At 55.0% G+C, this 15,795-nt stretch overlaps 2 protein-coding genes and 1 long non-coding RNA gene across 4 annotated transcripts; 1 reads left to right on the top strand and 2 right to left on the bottom strand.

Moving 5' to 3' along the window:
• Positions 1-1,082: 1,082 nt before the first annotated feature.
• Positions 1,083-5,738, bottom strand: LOC136786337 (cdc42 effector protein 2-like). 2 transcript variants are annotated; one of them, XM_066987576.1, is made up of 3 exons: positions 5,581-5,738; positions 4,646-4,721; positions 1,083-2,366 (listed from the first exon to the last, which is right to left on the bottom strand). In XM_066987576.1, the coding sequence occupies exon 3, from the start codon at positions 2,355-2,357 to the stop codon at positions 1,797-1,799; it is 561 nt and encodes a 186-aa protein (XP_066843677.1). In that variant the 5' UTR covers positions 2,358-2,366; positions 4,646-4,721; positions 5,581-5,738; the 3' UTR covers positions 1,083-1,796. The 2 variants fall into 2 exon arrangements, with proteins under 2 accessions (XP_066843677.1, XP_066843678.1); XM_066987577.1 differs by lacking the exon at positions 5,581-5,738 and adding an exon at positions 5,038-5,225.
• On the top strand, positions 4,157-5,515 carry LOC136788861 (uncharacterized). The gene is made up of 2 exons (XR_010827412.1): positions 4,157-4,944; positions 5,403-5,515. It is a non-coding gene; the product is annotated as an uncharacterized lncRNA (long non-coding RNA).
• A 674-nt stretch (positions 5,739-6,412) lies between the features above and the next one.
• Positions 6,413-15,725, bottom strand: LOC136788859 (DNA polymerase alpha subunit B-like). Its single transcript, XM_066987573.1, has 18 exons — positions 15,219-15,725; positions 14,009-14,136; positions 13,837-13,922; positions 13,498-13,558; positions 13,283-13,389; positions 13,014-13,198; positions 12,827-12,915; positions 12,587-12,742; positions 12,433-12,495; positions 11,726-11,768; positions 11,496-11,620; positions 10,978-11,016; positions 10,587-10,660; positions 10,193-10,301; positions 9,498-9,601; positions 9,345-9,404; positions 8,643-8,769; positions 6,413-7,439 (listed from the first exon to the last, which is right to left on the bottom strand). Exons 1-18 carry the CDS (start codon positions 15,340-15,342, stop codon positions 7,299-7,301), a joined length of 1,821 nt encoding a protein of 606 aa, XP_066843674.1. The 5' UTR covers positions 15,343-15,725; the 3' UTR covers positions 6,413-7,298.
• Positions 15,726-15,795: the final 70 nt, after the last annotated feature.

The following is a 15,795-nucleotide window of genomic DNA, read 5'->3' as shown; positions in this document are numbered from 1 at the left end:
TCCCCGAGCTGTAATTAATCCCTCAAAGCCCTCGTTAACTTATTCTGCTTCAATTTTCCCCAAAAAAAGCGAGGAGAAAGGCGTTGTTTGGTGCTTGCGGGGTGAGTCACGGCAGGGAGCTTTTTTTCCTGCCGGAGTGACTCACGCTTCTCAGAACGGGTGTAAAAACGCTGGGTTTAGCAACATTCATTTCCAAAAATCGCTCCTTTGGGGAGTGACTAATTGGGGAGTGATTAATTGAGGAACGATTAATTGGGGAAGGAACGCACGTGCCGGCAGGGTGGGGTCCTGGGCAGGGAGCCTGGCAGGGAAGCAGGGGGAATCCCAAGTGGTTGCGCTGTTTTTTTTGGCTAAAGTGGCTAAAAAGTAACTTAAAAAAAATCAATAAAAATGCCCTTTTTTTTTTATTTTATTTTCAGCTTCTTCAGCAGGGGAGCGGTGAGGGAGATGAGACACCGAAAAGAGGGGGGAAAAAGGGGAAAAAAATTATGTGAGCCAAATTATGTGCTCAGAAGGGTGCTGTGATCCCCGGGAGCAAAAAAAATGTATCAAACAAGGTGGGCTTGGGGCCCAATTAAGGCCAAATTGGAGCAGTTGATGCCCCAAATAAATGAAACAAATAAAATTGAGCAGGCTGCCTCCTCCTCACCACGTCTTACTCCAAGCAGGGCTGTTAGCTTGCCGATTAACCCCAAAATCTTGCCAATTAACCGCAAAATGTTGCCTTTTAACCCCCAAATCTTGACATTTACCCCAAAACATTGCCATTTAACCCCTAAATGTTGCTCTTTAACCCCAAAATCTTGCCGTTTGACCCCAAAAGTTGCCATTCAATCCCAAGTTAGCTTTCAACCCCAAAATGTTGCTGTTTGCCCCCCAAAATGTTGCCATTCTCTCCCAAGTTACCTTTCAACCTCAAAACGCTGATATTTAACCTCAAAAGTTCCTATTTAACCCCAAAATCTTGTCATTTAACCCCAAAAGTTGCTGTTTAACCCCCAGATTTTGCCATTTGCCCGCAACCTTCCCTGTAAGCATCCCCAGAAGCAAACGGGCCATGTAAATGAGAGCCAGGACACGACTGCACAGTGCTCATTACTCTAATGCCTCGTTAATTAACGAATGCCTCATTAATTAACAATTCACCCATCCAAAGGTCGGCCGACAACATACGGAAACACGATAAACCACCAAAAAAAAGTCAGGGAGCTCCCCGAGAGGTTCCGCAGCAGCCTTCTTCTGGGCTAAAAAGTGCTGAAAATGGTTAAAAGCAACGCAGTTTATTAAAACCCAAAGTTTTTTAAGCCCCAGCGGGATTTTCTTCGCCTCGATCCTGGGTCACGAAGGAAAACGGAAGTCCCCGTGGCCCATTTTGCCCCAAGATCAGCAGAATTGGTGTTTCTGGCGATTTGGGGAGCCTGAGAACACTTGCGCTCTCCTCCATGTCTCATTTTCACCTTTCCAACTCCAACCCCGCGCTCCGGGCACGATTTTCCTTGCAAAAACGGCGTTTTTCAGCTTCTCCTTCTTCTCCCTCACCCTCAAAGCCTGGTGGGGTGGGTGTTTTTTTTTCCACAGAACCGCCGAATTTCCCCATTTGCGGCGTTTTTGCTTGATCAAGCCAACGCGTTGGGAGTTATTTCACCAATTCCTCCACCAAACCCCTCCCGAAATGCACGGGGTCGGCAACGGTTGAGTTTGAGCCAACGGGAAAAAGGAAAAATGATGGAAAAATACCTGGTTTTCGCCATTTTTTTGTTGTTTTTTTTTTTCCCTTTTCCCGTTTTTGCTCGCTTTCAGGTCAAGATCTGCACCGATCCCTCCGCTTGATGCCTCTCCATCACCTGCAGGACGTCCTCCAGGATGGACGGCCCCAAGTCGACGTGGAGGGAGAGGAGGGAGCCGGCGTGCGGGAGGAAGGGCTCGGCGCCCCGCTCTTCCTCCTCTTCCTCCTCCAAGCCAACCCGCTCATCGAGGTGCAACCGCGGCGGTTTCGGAGGAGCCGGCGCCGCCGGCAGCGTCAACGCCTGCGGGGCGCCCAGAACGGGTAAAGAAACGGCGTTTTTGAGCAACGGCGAGGCTGTCTCCGAGGCCGGGCGCTCCCCGAGGGTGGAAGTCCTGGCAAATTGGAAGGACGAGGCGCTGGTGGTCTCGGCGCGGGGCAGGAGGTGGAATTTGCCGCGGAGGAAGGAGACGTCGCCGAAGGTGTCGCCCTCGCCGCCGCTGCCGACGTGGATGGTGTGGCGGAAGTCGCCGAGCGGCGGGCTGATCATGTCGCAGGACAGCACGTCGTGCAGCTTGGCGCGCTTCCCCTTGCGGCTGCCCCGCTTCAGGTAGATCGGCGCCTTGGCGGACATGGCCGGGGGCTTGGGGCGGGAAGGGAACAGCGGGGGTAATTAGTTAATTGCCAGTCATTGAGACTTCTAGGCTTTTAGTTGGTCGGACGCATTATAGATAACGAAACAACCCAAAAAACTCATTAATTCCAGGTGCTCTTTCTCCATTTTAGTTGGTCAGACACCTTATCGATAACGAAACAACCCAAAAAAATCATTAATTCCAGGTGCTCTTTCTCCATTTTAGTTGGTCAGACACCTTATCGATAACAAAATGACCCAAAACATTAATTAATTCCAGGTGCTTGCTCTCCAGTTGAGTTGGTTGGCCGTGTTACTGATAATGAAGCGATCCAGGTAATTAATTAATTCCAGGTCATCTCCTCTTCTCCACTTTTAGTAGGTTGGATGCGTTATTGATAACAAAACAACTCAAAACATTAATTAATTCCAGGTGCTCTTCCTCCAATTTAGTTGGTTGGCCATGTTATTGGTAACAAAGTGACCCAGGTGATTAATTAATTCCAGGTCATCTCCACTTCTCTTGGTTGGATGTGTTACCAATAATGAAATGACCCCAAAAATTCATTAATTCCAGGTGATTGTTCTCCATTTTAGTAGGTCAGACACATTATCGAGAACGAAACAACCTGGAGAATTAATTAATGCCATGTTATCAATAACAAAATGACCCAGGTAATTAATTAATTCCCTGTCACTTCTCCATTGAGGTTGGTTGGCCATGTTATAATGAAATGGCCTGGAGAATTAATTAACCCTAGGTGCTGTTTCTCTAACTTAGTTGGTTGGCCATGTTATCGATAACAAAACAACACAGGTAATTAATTAATTCCAGGGGCTCTTTCTCTATTTTAGTTGGTTGGCTGTGTTATTGATAATGAAGGAACCCAGGTAGTTAATTAATTCCATGTCACTTCTCTATTTTAATTGGTTGGACACATTATCAATAATAAAATGACCCCAAAAATTAATTAATTCCAGGTGCCCATTCTCCATTTGAGTTGGTTGGCCATGTTATTGATAACGAAGAGACCCAGGTAATTAATTAATTCCAAGTCCTCTTTCTCTATTTTAGTTGGTTGGCCATGTTATTGATAACGAAACAACCCAGGTAATTAATTAATTCCATGTCACTTCTCCATTTTAGTTGGTTGGCCATGTTATCAATAACAAAATGACCCAGGTAATTAATTAATTCCAGGTGCTTTTAGTTTGTCAGTCCCATTACCGATAATGGAATGACCCAATTAATTAATTCCAGGCACTCTGCTCCTCTACCTGGAGCTGGTAGCCATGTTACCGATAACGAAGCCCAGGTAATTAATTAATTCCAGGTGCTCTCACATCTCCATTTCAGTTCATCAGCCACATTATCGATAACAAAACGACCCAATTAATTAATTCCACGGGGGTGAGCCCTCTGGGAGTTGCTTTTGGGCTTTGCTTTGGCTTTTTTAGCCTAAAAGAGGAGATTTTTTTTAATTTCAAACACTGTATTTCGCTCTTCCAGCCACCCAGCCCCACGCTTAATAAAAGAATAACTACAAAACCCACAGATTTAGGAAAAAGGGAAGGAAATTGTGATTTCCCCCCCCCCTCCCGTTTTACTCCTCTTCATCCAACCCCACCAGGTTATGCGGCCGGTTCTAGGCACAGGTTTTGAGAAATGGGGAGGAAGCGAGCGAAATAAAAGCAGAAGACACTCAAGAGCGTTGAGTTTTGGGGTAAAATCCCAGCATTTTGTGCTTGTTTAGAGCACAAAACGATGGCAGGAGCCCGCCTGAAGGCTGACACTGCAGGATCCGGCTTCGTTAATCCCGGGTGGATTAAAGCGTTAACGACAGCCTGCGGCAGCAGCTTGGCCAAAAAGTGTTGAAATCGTTGGGGGAAAAAAGAAAAAACAAACAGACAAAAACAAAAATACACATTTTTGCCTTGTTTTCCTCAAGCCTGGCCGCTTCTATTCAGTGCCTGTGAGCAGAAATCGCTCTTTTTGCCCTTTTTCCCCCCCAAAAGCATCCAGAGCTCGCTGTGAACGCCCTTTGTGTCCGTCAAAAGGGGAAAAACGACCTTAAAAAATTACATTTAGGGCCAACACCTCCTGGAAAAAGGGTCAGTGGGACACAAAACCACACAGAATTTGGGTTTTTAGGACAACAAAAATCCTCCAAATCCCTTTTCCCCGATGTTTTCCAGCTCCCCCTGGCCAGCGGTGTTGCTGGGCAGGGCAGAAGAGGTAAAAAGTGGTTAAAAATTCTGTTTTTTTTTCCCCGTTTTTAGCGACTTACGCTCCGTCACGCGAAGGCTCGCTGGCGATTACCGGAGCGGCGAATTTCCCATCCCGGCACCTCCACGGAGAAAAACCTGCAAAAAAAAGAAAAAAAAACACAAAATAAGGTAATTTAAAAAAATAAACAGAATCCTCTGGGACACCTTAAGGGGGAAAAAAGCAGAAAACAAAGCTGCTCCCCCCTGCCTCTGCCTCCCTCCCGTCCCTTTTCGAGCCTTTTTTTGGGAGAAAATCCACCCGGAGGAGGCTCGGGGCCGGAGGACGCAGAATAAAGCCCCCCCCGGGGAAGGATTTGGGGTGAGAAAGGGGAATTTTGGGGAAAGGGGAGCACTCGGGAAGGGGATTTTAAGGGGCGGGGGTGTCGCGGAGCCTCGGTTTCGCCGGACTCACCCCACAGCAGGGGGGAAAAAAACCCAAAAGGTGAAAAGGGGGAAGAAAAGGGTGGTAAAAGAGCAGGAAAAGCAGCGGGGTTGGGCGGCTCCCGCTGCCGGCCCCGCCACCGCCCGCTCCTTTAAATCCCCTAAATCCGGATTAAACCCCCCGTTTACACCCCAAATCCCATTATTTCGGGGGGCTCCGAAGGAGGGGGGGGCGGTCGGAAACCTGGCAGCCGGGCGGCAAAGCGCAGCGGTGACGGGGGGCAGGAATTGGGTTTTTTGGGGGGGGGGGTTAGGGTTTAAAAATCCTTCTCCCCCCCACCCCAAATTTCAATCTGATTTAAACCCGATTTCAATCTGATTTCAACCCGATTTCAGTCAGGTTTGGGACCGGGGTCCGAGCAGGATTTGGGGTCCCGACGAGCCCCGCCACCGGCCGGTTTCCTTCTCCCGGCGACCCTCAGTAGGATTGCGCAGCGGGAACCCCAAAACCTCCCTTTTTAGCCTTAAAAACACGCTACCTCCCCCCCCCCCTTTTTTTTCCCCCTTTTTCCACCTCAGCACCAGGGCCCGGCAGCGCAGGAAGGAGCAGCGAGGCGACCAAGCCCCACCCCGGAGGCCTCGCTTCCCTCTTCCCCTCCACGCGAGGGGAGGCCCCAAAATCCTTGAGTTCGGTCCCAAAAACCCATTCCCCAAAACCCATTCCCCAAGAGTTTCTCTCAACCCCCTCGCCCGGCCCTGAGGATTTTTTTGGGGGGGAAAAATCGTTGGAAACCCGTGATTGAGCCCCCCCCCCCCCCCCCGCCTCAATCTGCCCCAAATGAGGATTTTTGTTAAAGTAACACTTTTGCAGGTGTTTTAACTGAAAATGGTGTTTTTATGAGGGAAACTGAGGCGGGGGTGGAGCTGGGGGAGGAGTGAAGCTGAAAATGGGGCAGAATTGGGGCTCTGCTCTGACTTTTGGCCTTTTAACATGGGCAGCACCTGCAGGCACTAAAAAAAAAGGGGGGAAACCCACCCGAAAAATGTGGGAAACCATCCCAAAAAGGGGAAAAGAGCCCCAAAAAGGGGGAAAACCCTCCCCAAAAGGGGGGAAAGAGCCCCAAAAAGGAGAGAAACCCTCCCAAAAAAGGGGAAAAGAGCCCCAAAAAGGAGGGAAACCCTCCCAACAAGGGGGAAAGAGCCCCAGAAAGGAGGAAAACCCCCCCAAAAGGGGGGAAAGAGCTCCAAAAAGGAGGGAAACCCTCCCAAAAAAGGGGAAAAGAGCCCCAAAAAGGGGGAAAACCATCCCAAAAAGGGGGGAAAGAGCCCCAAAAAGGAGAGAAACCCTCCCAAAAAAGGGGGAAAGAGCCCCAAAAAGGGGGAAAACATCCCAAAAAAAGCCACGCTGGAGAAAACAGCACTTTTATTTGGTGTGAGAAACCCTAAAATCTGTCAGGTCGGGGGAAGAAGTGAAGCAGGAATGCAGCAGAAACAGGGCCGAGACGCTTTGTGTGGATATTTGGGGTGAAAAAGAGAAATTTCGGGGCCCAGCCCCACATCACCTGGTGCTCAGGATGGAAATGGCGAGGGGAGCTCCCACCCTAAATCCCTTTTTTTCCCCGTTTTTCCCCTAAACGTGGATTTGGGGTGGGATAGAGGCACCCAAGACTCCATTGAGGTGGCTGAGCGGTGTCAAACACCGTGATAAAATTGAGGGAAAAAAAAACAAAAAGAGGAAAAAAGAAGGAAAAACCCCCAAACCCCCCAGGGAGGCAGCACCAAAAAGCACTAAAATCGCCTCCTGCACTGTTTTTCCCCCCAAATTTTGCTTTATTTCCAGGATTACAGGCACAGGAGCAGCACCCCAAAACCCACACAAGGTGCTGGCAGTGCTAACGAGGTAATTAACAGTAGAAAATTAATTAGCACTGACGCTGTTTCCTAAAACTTTTGGGGTTTCCCGGCTGTGGATTTGAGGCAGAAAACGGCAAAAAAAGGGCTCGGGGCCAAACCTGACACCGTGCCCCTTCTGGAAATCGGCGATTTGTGCGCCTGGGGGGCGCCTGCAAATTAATTACTCGGTGATTAATTAACCTCGGGGTCCCACGAGGGGGGAGCTGAGGCTGACGACCCCCAAACCTGTCAAAATCCCAAGAAGAAACCCTCCTGCTTCTGCTCGTTAGCAATTCATTAACGTCGCCGTTCGGGCCCGGCCGTTTATTTTTCCGTGGCGATCCGAAGAGATCCGCGGAGATCCCGGCCATGGGGGGACCGGGGGTGGGTTTTTTGGGGTCAGATTTTGACGATTTGGGCCGAGACGCAGGGGTTGCGGCGCTCGGGGTCGCGGGGCCGCAGCAGGAGGCGCCCGTAGGTGCCGCCCACCCGGCCCTTCGTCAGCCGCCCGGGGTTGAGGCAAACGCAGCCCAGCACGTCCTGGGGGGGGGGGAGAGAGGGGATCGAGTGGGCTGGGATCCAGCAGGATCTTGGGGGATCTACTAGGGGGTTGGCGGAGGGATTGGGGGCTTGTAGGATCGTTGAGGGGCTTGGGGGAGCGATGGGGGCTTGTAAAACGGGCAGAGATTGGGGATCGACTGGGGATCTGGTGGGATCGTAAACCCCACAGGGATTTGGGATCGACTGGGGATGTCATGGGATCAAATGGGGGCTTGTAGGATCGTTGAGGGGCTTGGTGGAATGATGGGGGCTTGTAAAACCGGCAGAAGATTGGGGATCGACTGGGGATGGGGAGGGATCGTAAACCCCACAGGGATTTAGGATCGACTGGGGATCTCGTGGGATCAAATGGGGGCTTGTAGATCGTTGAGGGGCTTAGGGGAGCGATGGGGGCTTGTAAAACCGGCAGAAGATTGGGGATCTACTGGGGATCTGGTGGGATCGACTGGGGGCTCGTAAACCCCAGAGATTTGGGATCGATTGGGGATCTTGTGAGATCGAATGGGTGCTTGTGGGATTGACAGGGGGCTTAGGGGATCAATCAGAAGCTTGTAACCCCCCCAGCACTTTAGGATCAAACGGGGATCTTGTGGGATCTACTGGGAGCTTGTAAAACCTGCAGCGATTGGGAATCTTGAGGGATCGACCGGAGCTCGTAAACCCCCCAGGGATTTGGGATCGATTGGGGATCTCGTGGGATCAAATGGGGGCTTGCAGGATCAACGAGGGGCTTGTAAAATCTCCAGCGGTTTGGGATCAAACAGGAATCTGGTGGGATCGACCGGGGACTTGTAAAACCTGCAGTGATTTGGGATCAACTGGGGATGTTGTGGGGTCGATGGGGGGTTTGTGGGATCAATTGGGGGTTTGGGGAATCAATTAAGAGCTTGTAAAACCCGCAGAGGTTTGGGATCGCTTGGGGATCTTGTAAAACCTGCAAAGTGGAACTGATTTGGGATCTTGTGGGATCGACTGGGGGCTTGTAAACCCCACAGCGATTTGGAGACCTTGTGGGATCGACCGGGGGCTTGCAAACCCCGCAGCAGTTTCGGGCAGTGTTAAAGCGCGCTCGAGGAGGCCGCTGCGTTCTCGCTCTTTAAGGATCGATCGCTTTTTATCGGCGATCCCTGTCAGAGCGATCAATCGATTCCTGTCGGCGACCGATCGATCCCGGGGGCCAACCTTAACGAAGTAGCGCAGCTCCGAGGGCGTGACGAGGACGTGCGGGGTGGCGGGCAGCCAGGCGAAGCGCGCGAAGCTCTCGTAGTCCACGTTGAGCTCCTCCGAAGGCGGGTACAGGGGGTAGTAGCTGGGGGGGGAGGTTTTGGGGAGGAAAAGGGGGATTTTGGGGGTTCGGAGGGGGGTGGGAGGGATGGAAAAGGGGGAATTGGGGGCAGAAAGGGGATTTGGGGCCCCCAAAGGGGAGTTTTAGGGGCAGAAAATGGGCTTTGGGGGCCTAAAGGGGATTTAGGGGTGGAAAGAAGGGTTTAGGGGGCCCAAAGGGGGATTTTGGGATGCCCCAAGGGGGATTTGGGGGCAACAAGAGGGGGATCTTGGGGGCAAATAGGAGATTTGGTGGACCCAAATGAGGTATTAGGGGTGGAAAGGGGGATTTGGGGGGGCCAAGAGGGAAGGTTGGGGCACCCAAAGGGAGGATTTGGGGCCAAAAGGGGGATTTTGGGAGCGATTTGCTTCAGGCTGAGAGTGGCAATCATCTATCGGCCTGACGTGTGCCCCTCTGGAGGGCTAAAACCCCCCAAACCCCCCAAATCCCGTACCTCCAGGGCCAGCAAACCCCAAAAAAAGGCAACCGTGGGACAGATGAAGCGCCGAGGCGCTGTGGGATTTCCCCCTTTCCACCCCAAAGCGGCGCCAGGCACTCACCTCCGCTGCGTCAGGACGTGGCGCAGGATCCGCGTGAACCGGTCCGAGCTCCCCGACGAGCTGCGGGGTTAATTAGGATCCCGGCCTCTTAATTAGGGGGCCAGCCCTAATTAACGGGGTCACGGGGAGCATTCGGGGCCGGATCCTTCCCACCTGATCTCCTCGGCGCCCATGTGGAAGAGGAGGTCGGTGGAGGTGAGGCCGAAGACAGTGCCATCGATGTCCAGGGTGCAGGGGTCCGAGACGAAGAGCACGCGCTGTGGGGAGAGGGGGGCAAACGGACCCCAAATGCCCCTAAATGGCCCCAAATCCTAAACCCAAACGGGCTCAGGGGCGCGAAAAGTCGCAAATCTGCCCCAAAAGGCGCTTGGTTTTCCTTAAATACTGCAAAGTGGGACCTAAAAACCCCAAATCTGCCCCAAAACGCACTCAGTTTTCCTTAAATACTGCAAAGTGGGACCTAGAAACCCCAAATCTGCCCCAAAACGCACTCGGTTTTCCTTAAATACTGCAAAGTGGGACCTAAAAACCCCAAATCTGCCCCAAAACGCGCTTGGCTTTCCTTAAATCCAGGCCCCAAACCTGCCCCAAAAAGCCCTAAATCCACCCCAGAACACCCCAAAATGCCCCAATCCTTCCTATAACTGCCCCAAAGCCGCCCCAGAACCGCCCCCTAGCGCCCCAAACCCAAAAATGACCCTAAAATGCCCCAAACCCGCCCCAATCACACAGAGCTCCCCACAGCCACCCCAAAACCGCCTCCAATTGGAAAAGGAGGCAGAAAAAAAAGCCCCAAAAGAAGGGGGCTGGGATTTTGGGGTGAAATGGGGCGTTATCGGGTCCGTTACCGCTCTGTCCTCCTTGGGCAGCTCGGGGCAGGGGAAGGGCGGCTGCGGGTAAACGCAGTCGTGGTGCACATCCCGGGGCGAGGGCACCAGCACCAGGTGCGGGGCGGCGCTGCCAACGGGGCGAAAAAACGGGATTTAGGGTCAGGGAGGAAAAAAAATTGGGGTTTAGGGGACGGGGAGAAAGAAATTGGGGTTTAGAACTGGGGCTTAGAGAAAAGGGAGGTAAAAAATGGGGTTCAGGGGAATGTGAGATAAAAACAGGGGTTTAGGAAATGGGAAGAAAAAGGGATATTTAGGGGACGGGGAGGAAATAACTGGGGTTTAGGGGATGGGGGAAAAAGGGAGATTTTTTGGAATTTTGGGATTTTGGGGAAGGGGAAGCCGTGGCCCCTACCTTCGGGTCCCTTCTAGGATCATCTTGAGGCAGAGCTTGAAAACGTCGCTGAAGGAGGCGGGGAGCTGGCAGTTCTGGGGGAAAACGAGGGGATTTTGGGGAAAACGAGGGGGTTTGGGACAAAACAAGGGGTTTGGGGGGATTCCTCGTTTCCTCCCGCTTTTAGGGCGCCCCCCGGCCTCCCCAAAAGGAGATGAAACGGCCAAAATGATAAAAACGCCGGGTTCTGACTCATTTTGGGGGCTCGCGACCCCAATCTGCCCCAAATCCACTGGGATAGGGAGGATTTGGGGTGAAAACCGCCATTTTTGTAGGGTCAAGGCCACGAGGGGGGCCCCAGAACCCACAGATTCGCCCCCCCCCCCCCCCCCCCCCCCCCCCTCGGACTCACCTCCACCTGCTCGTGCTTGGCGTCAACGAACGGCCCGAACTGCGAAGAAATGGGGACAAATCAGAGGAAAACGGGGGCAGGCCGGCCCAAAAACTGCCCAAAAAGAGGTATTTTGATGATTTTCGGTCAATAAATTAAGATTTTATCCCCCTGAAGCCATCGGGGCGAACCTCGCTGCAGATTTAACTCCTGGGGGGCTCCAAAAGCACCGTTGGCTCTTAAAAACTGTTTTTTTTTTTTGTTGTTTTGGGATGAAAAAGAGGCTTTTTGGGGTTTTTCCCCCCAAAAAGAGGCTCTCCCCTTAGCAACCCCACAAAACTTCCGTCATTTTAAGTGGGTTTGGGGTCAATTTTAAGGCGGTTCCGCGCCGTAAGCGGGAAGTTTTGGCTCAAAAACGGGGAGGGGGGAGGTCTGCAGGAATTCCGGGGGGGGGTCCTAAGAGAATTTTGGGGGGATTTAAGGAAAATTTAGGGAGTTTGGGGGAAATTTTCAGGGGGGGGCACCCCGCGGACCCTCACCAGGACGCAGACGTCGGGGCGGTCGCGGGCGATGACGTCCAGGAGGTCGGAGAGGGGGTCGAAGGCGACGCTGTCGGAGGTGGCGTAGGGCCCGCAGGCCACCAGCACCGCCCGCTGCTCGGCCCCTGGGGGGTCGGGGGGGGGGTTGGGGGGGGTCTTGGGGACCCCCCAGCACCCCGAAATCCCCTCCCCGGTCCCGTTAGGTTGGGGGGGAGGCGCTGGGGGCTCACCTGTGGCTGGCGGCGGAGGGGAGGGGAAGGGAAGGGGCTGGGGCTGCGGAGGGAAGAAAGGGCCCCAAAATGGGGTGAAACGGCCCCAAAATGGGGTGAAACGGCCCCAAAATGGGGTGAAACGGCCCCCCCCCAGAAGAAACGAAGCCCCAAAAGTGGACCCGAACCCAGAACAAAAGAAAACCAGCCCCCCCCCCTCCCCCCCCAAAAACCCTCCCGGGCAAAGTTGGTTCCCCCAAAATATCCTAAAACCAGCCCCCCACTTCCCCCCCCAAATAGGGACCCCCCAAATCCCCTAAAATGCCCTCTCCCCCCCCCCCCCCCCCCCCGAGTCTCCCTGGTCAAAACTGCCCCCCCCTCAACCCCCCGAAACATCCCCAAAACAGGCACCCCAAAACCCCCCAGCTAAAACCAGGCACCTGAAGACCGGGACAAAATCAGGTTGTCCCCCACCCCAAAAAAAACAGACCCCCCCCCAGTCCCCCCAAAAAACAGACCGCCCCCCCAAATCCCCCCAAAAAACAGACCCCCCGCCCCCCAAATCCCCCAAAACCAGGACTCCAACCCCAATCAAAATTGGGACCCCCCCCCCCAAAATCCCCTCAGCCAAAACTGGGACCCCAAAACCCCTCCAACCCCAAACCAGGGCACCCCCAACCCCAAACCAGCCCCAACCCCACCCTTTTCCCACCCCAAACCCCGCTCACCTCGTAGAGCCTGGACACCACCAACTTCTTCCCGGTGCTGTTGATCCCCTCCACGGCCACGACCTAGGGGGGAAAAAAAAAAATCAATAAAAAAAGGGGGAAAAAAAACCCCAAACCCCAAATTTAGGTGCTTTTAGGGGGGGGGAAACCCGACCTGGCCAGGGAAGAGGGAGAATTCGGGGAGCTCGGAGAGGTCGAGGGGGACGCGGGCGCCCGCGGAGCGCTGCCGGTCGCCCTCCAGCACGGCCGACTTGGCGTTGAGCTTCCCGTTGCTGTCGCAGGCGATTTGGCCCAGCACCGTCACGGGTTCCTGCAAAAACACCCCAAAAAAAAAGGGAAAAAAAGTTAAAAACGTCAATTTTAACAGAGGGATTTGGGACCCGAAAGAGCTTGCCTGGGCCGGGAGGAGCGCCGAGGCGAAGTCCTCGAGGCCGTGGTGGGTCCTGAGTGCGGCGCCGAGCTCCTCGATCCGCCAGCAAAGCACTGAGAGGGGGGGGAAAAATATCAACGCCCCTAAAAAAAAAAACCCTAAAATGCCCCAAAACGAGGGGGTGACCCCCCGCGGGCCCCCCCAGCCTCACCTTCGCGGACGTCGAGGGGTTTTTGGAACATGAATTTGTAGGATTTGGTCAGGGAGTCGTCGGGGGCGGTGAAGAGTTTGGGGGCGCAGCCCCCGGAGCCCCCAAAAAGGGTCTGGGGGACGCCGAAGGAGGCGACCACCTCGCCCCGGCCCCCCCGCGCAGCGTATCGCTCGGGGGGGGTGGCGCTAAATTGGGGGGAAAAACGGGAAAAAAGGTTAAAAAGGTAATAAAGGGGAGGGGGAAAGGGGAAGTGGGGAGGGAGGTTTTACCTGGGGGAGAGGCTGGAGGGGGAGAACAGCGCGTAGGGGCTGCGGGACGAGGGGGGCCGCTTGGGGCGGGGGGTGTCGGGGGGGCCGCCGGGGCGTTTTTGGGTGGTCTGTGGGGAAAAAAGGAGGTTTGGGGTCACTGGGGGGTTTGGGGGGGGAAGGGGGGGGGGGGGAATAGGGAGGATTTGGGGTCAAAATGGGGGGGGTTTGGGTCGCGCCTTGGACGGCGTGGTGTAGGCGTCCAGCAGCTCCTCCTCCTCCTCTTCCTCCTCGTCCAGCCTGGCACCTCGTTAAGGAGTAGAAACGCCTCGCAACCGCCCCAAAATCCCCAAGTTTTGTGGGGTTTTTCTTTTAGGGCGCCCCCAACCCCACCCCAAAGCCCTCCCCGTCAATATTTAGCACTAACAAGGCTTTGCTTCGGAGTCTCCCCCCAAAACCCTCCACGTTTTTCATTTTTACATTGTAACTTTAAAATATTTTTACCCAAAGCAGCCCAATTCTTTCATTTTTTAAAATAAGTTTTGCTTTCTCCCCATGATTTCCCCCCAAAACGATACAGCTCCTGCAAGGAGTGGACGTCGCGGAGGCCGCCATGGCGGCTGCTCGGCCTCCGGGAGGCTCTGCTGCCCCTCTTGGCGAGGACCTGGGGGAAAAAAAGAGGGGTGGGCGCGCGTGGCCCCCTTCTGCCGTCTTTTTGGGGTCTTTTCGAGGTCTTTTTGGGGTCCCCACCTCGTGCTCGAAGGCGGCGAGGCTGTCGAGGGTGAGCTGGGGGTCGAGGTCCTTGCTGGTGACGAAGGCCAGCAGCTCGTTGGCCAGCGGCACGGGGCCCAGCCGGTGCGTCAGGCTCAGCTCCAGCACTGGGGGGGGGGGGGAATGGGGGGGATTTGGGGTCCCACGAGACCCCAAAAGCCTCGGGGGGGGGGGGGGGGGGTGGGGTGAGAGCAGCCCTGCCAGGTGTCACCCCCGCAGAGCCACAAAGCACACCCCCCCCCCCGCTGTGTTCCCTAAATGTTTTCCCTGCGGTAGGCGATACCACCCCAAATGCCTCTCCGACAGCCCCAAAATCGCCTGAATTCCCCCCAAAAGGCTCCTCTGTGGCCCCAAACACCCCCCCGTGACCCTAAGCTGCCCCCTGTGAGCCCAAACTCCCCCCCAGACACCCTCTGTGACCCCTTGGACTGCCCAAATCCCTCCGAAACACCTCCCTGGGACCCTGAAAGCCCCTGAATTGCCCCGAACACCTGCCTGTGACCCCCCAAAAAACACGAATTGCCCCAAACACTACTCTGTGCCCCCGAAAGCCCCCTGAATTGCCCCAAACACCTGCCTGAGACACCAGAATCCCCACAAACCTGCCCCAAATTGCCCCAAACCCTTTTCCTATGACCCTAGAAGCCCCCCAGATCACCCCAAACGCCTTCCTGCGACCCCAAAGCCACCCCAAACTGGCTCGACTCCCCCTCAAATTACCCCAAACACCTGCCTGCAACCCCGAAACCCTCCCAAATCACTTCAAGCCCACCCCAAGTCACCCCAAACTCCCTTCAAATCACCCCAAATCTCTCCCTGTGATGCTGAACCCGCCCAAATTGCCCCAAACCCCTTCCTGTGACCCCAAAGCCACCCCAAACCGACCTAACTCACCCCCAAATGCCCCAAACACCTTCCTGCGACCCCGACCCCCCCCAGTCACCCCAAACACCTGCCTGGAACCCCATACCCACTCCAAATCACCCCAACCCCTCCTCAAATCGCCCCAAATCCCTCTCTGTGACACAGAAGCGCCCTTAAGTCGCCCCAAAGCCCTCCCCCTGTGACCCCAAAACCTCCCTGAATCACCCCAAATCACCCTAAGCGCGCCCCTGGGACCCCAAAACCCCCTGAAACGGCCCCAAAATCCCCTCACACCCGCCCCGCGCCCCCTTCCCCCGGCCCTTACGCTTCTCGGCCACGTCCTCCCCGTCGCAGCGCAGCTCGAAGAGCGCCAGCTCCCGCAGCACCGCCTCGGCCGTTCCCGGCCCCGGTCCCGTTCCCGGCCCCGGTTCCAGCCCCGGCTCCTCCATGGCCGCGCCAAAAATCCCGCGCCGGCGCGCCCCCGCCGCGCTTTACGGCAGCCAGGGGGCGTGGCCTCGCCTTATAAGGGCAGAGCGGCCGCAAGGGGGAGAGGGGCGGGAGGCAGGGGGCGTGGCTATGCAAATTTAGGGTGAGAGCAGCCAACGGGAGAACGAGGGGCGGGGCGTTAAGTGGGGGCACCAGATGGCGGCGTGGCTATGCAGATTTCGGGCGATACTCGCCAACGGGAGAACGAGGGGCGGGGCGATAAAGGGAGAGGGGGCGTGGCTATGCAGATTTATGGCGAGAGTAGCCAATGGGAATGGAGGGGCGGGGCGAGGCTCTTAAAGGGACAGAACTGGCGGGAATTTTTCGGCCCTAATAGGGGCGCTTCTTGGGACCGGGGGATGGGGTCAAGGTGGGGGGGGTTATGGGGTCCCGGGGGGGGCTGGGGGTACCTGGGG

Source organism: Anser cygnoides, chromosome W (genome assembly GCF_040182565.1).
Source record: "Anser cygnoides isolate HZ-2024a breed goose chromosome W, Taihu_goose_T2T_genome, whole genome shotgun sequence".
Classification (NCBI taxonomy): domain Eukaryota; kingdom Metazoa; phylum Chordata; class Aves; order Anseriformes; family Anatidae; genus Anser; species Anser cygnoides.
The sequence above is the reverse complement of the archived record's forward strand: the minus strand, read 5'-3'. Positions and strand labels throughout refer to the sequence as shown.

What these genes read in the sequence shown, in the direction of transcription:
- LOC136786337 (XM_066987576.1), bottom strand. Translation starts at nt 2,357, where the DNA reads ATGTCCGCCAAGGCGCCGATCTACCTGAAGCGGGGCAGCCGCAAGGGG.
- LOC136788859 (XM_066987573.1), bottom strand. Translation starts at nt 15,342, where the DNA reads ATGGAGGAGCCGGGGCTGGAACCGGGGCCGGGAACGGGACCGGGGCCG. An exon ending in GTCCACTCCTTGCAGGAGCT is followed by an intron (nt 13,559 to 13,836) that starts GTATCGTTTTGG and finishes ACGAGGTGCCAG; the next exon opens with GCTGGACGAGGAGGAAGAGG. An exon ending in GCCCCGACGTCTGCGTCCTG is followed by an intron (nt 11,017 to 11,495) that starts GTGAGGGTCCGC and finishes ATTTCTTCGCAG; the next exon opens with TTCGGGCCGTTCGTTGACGC.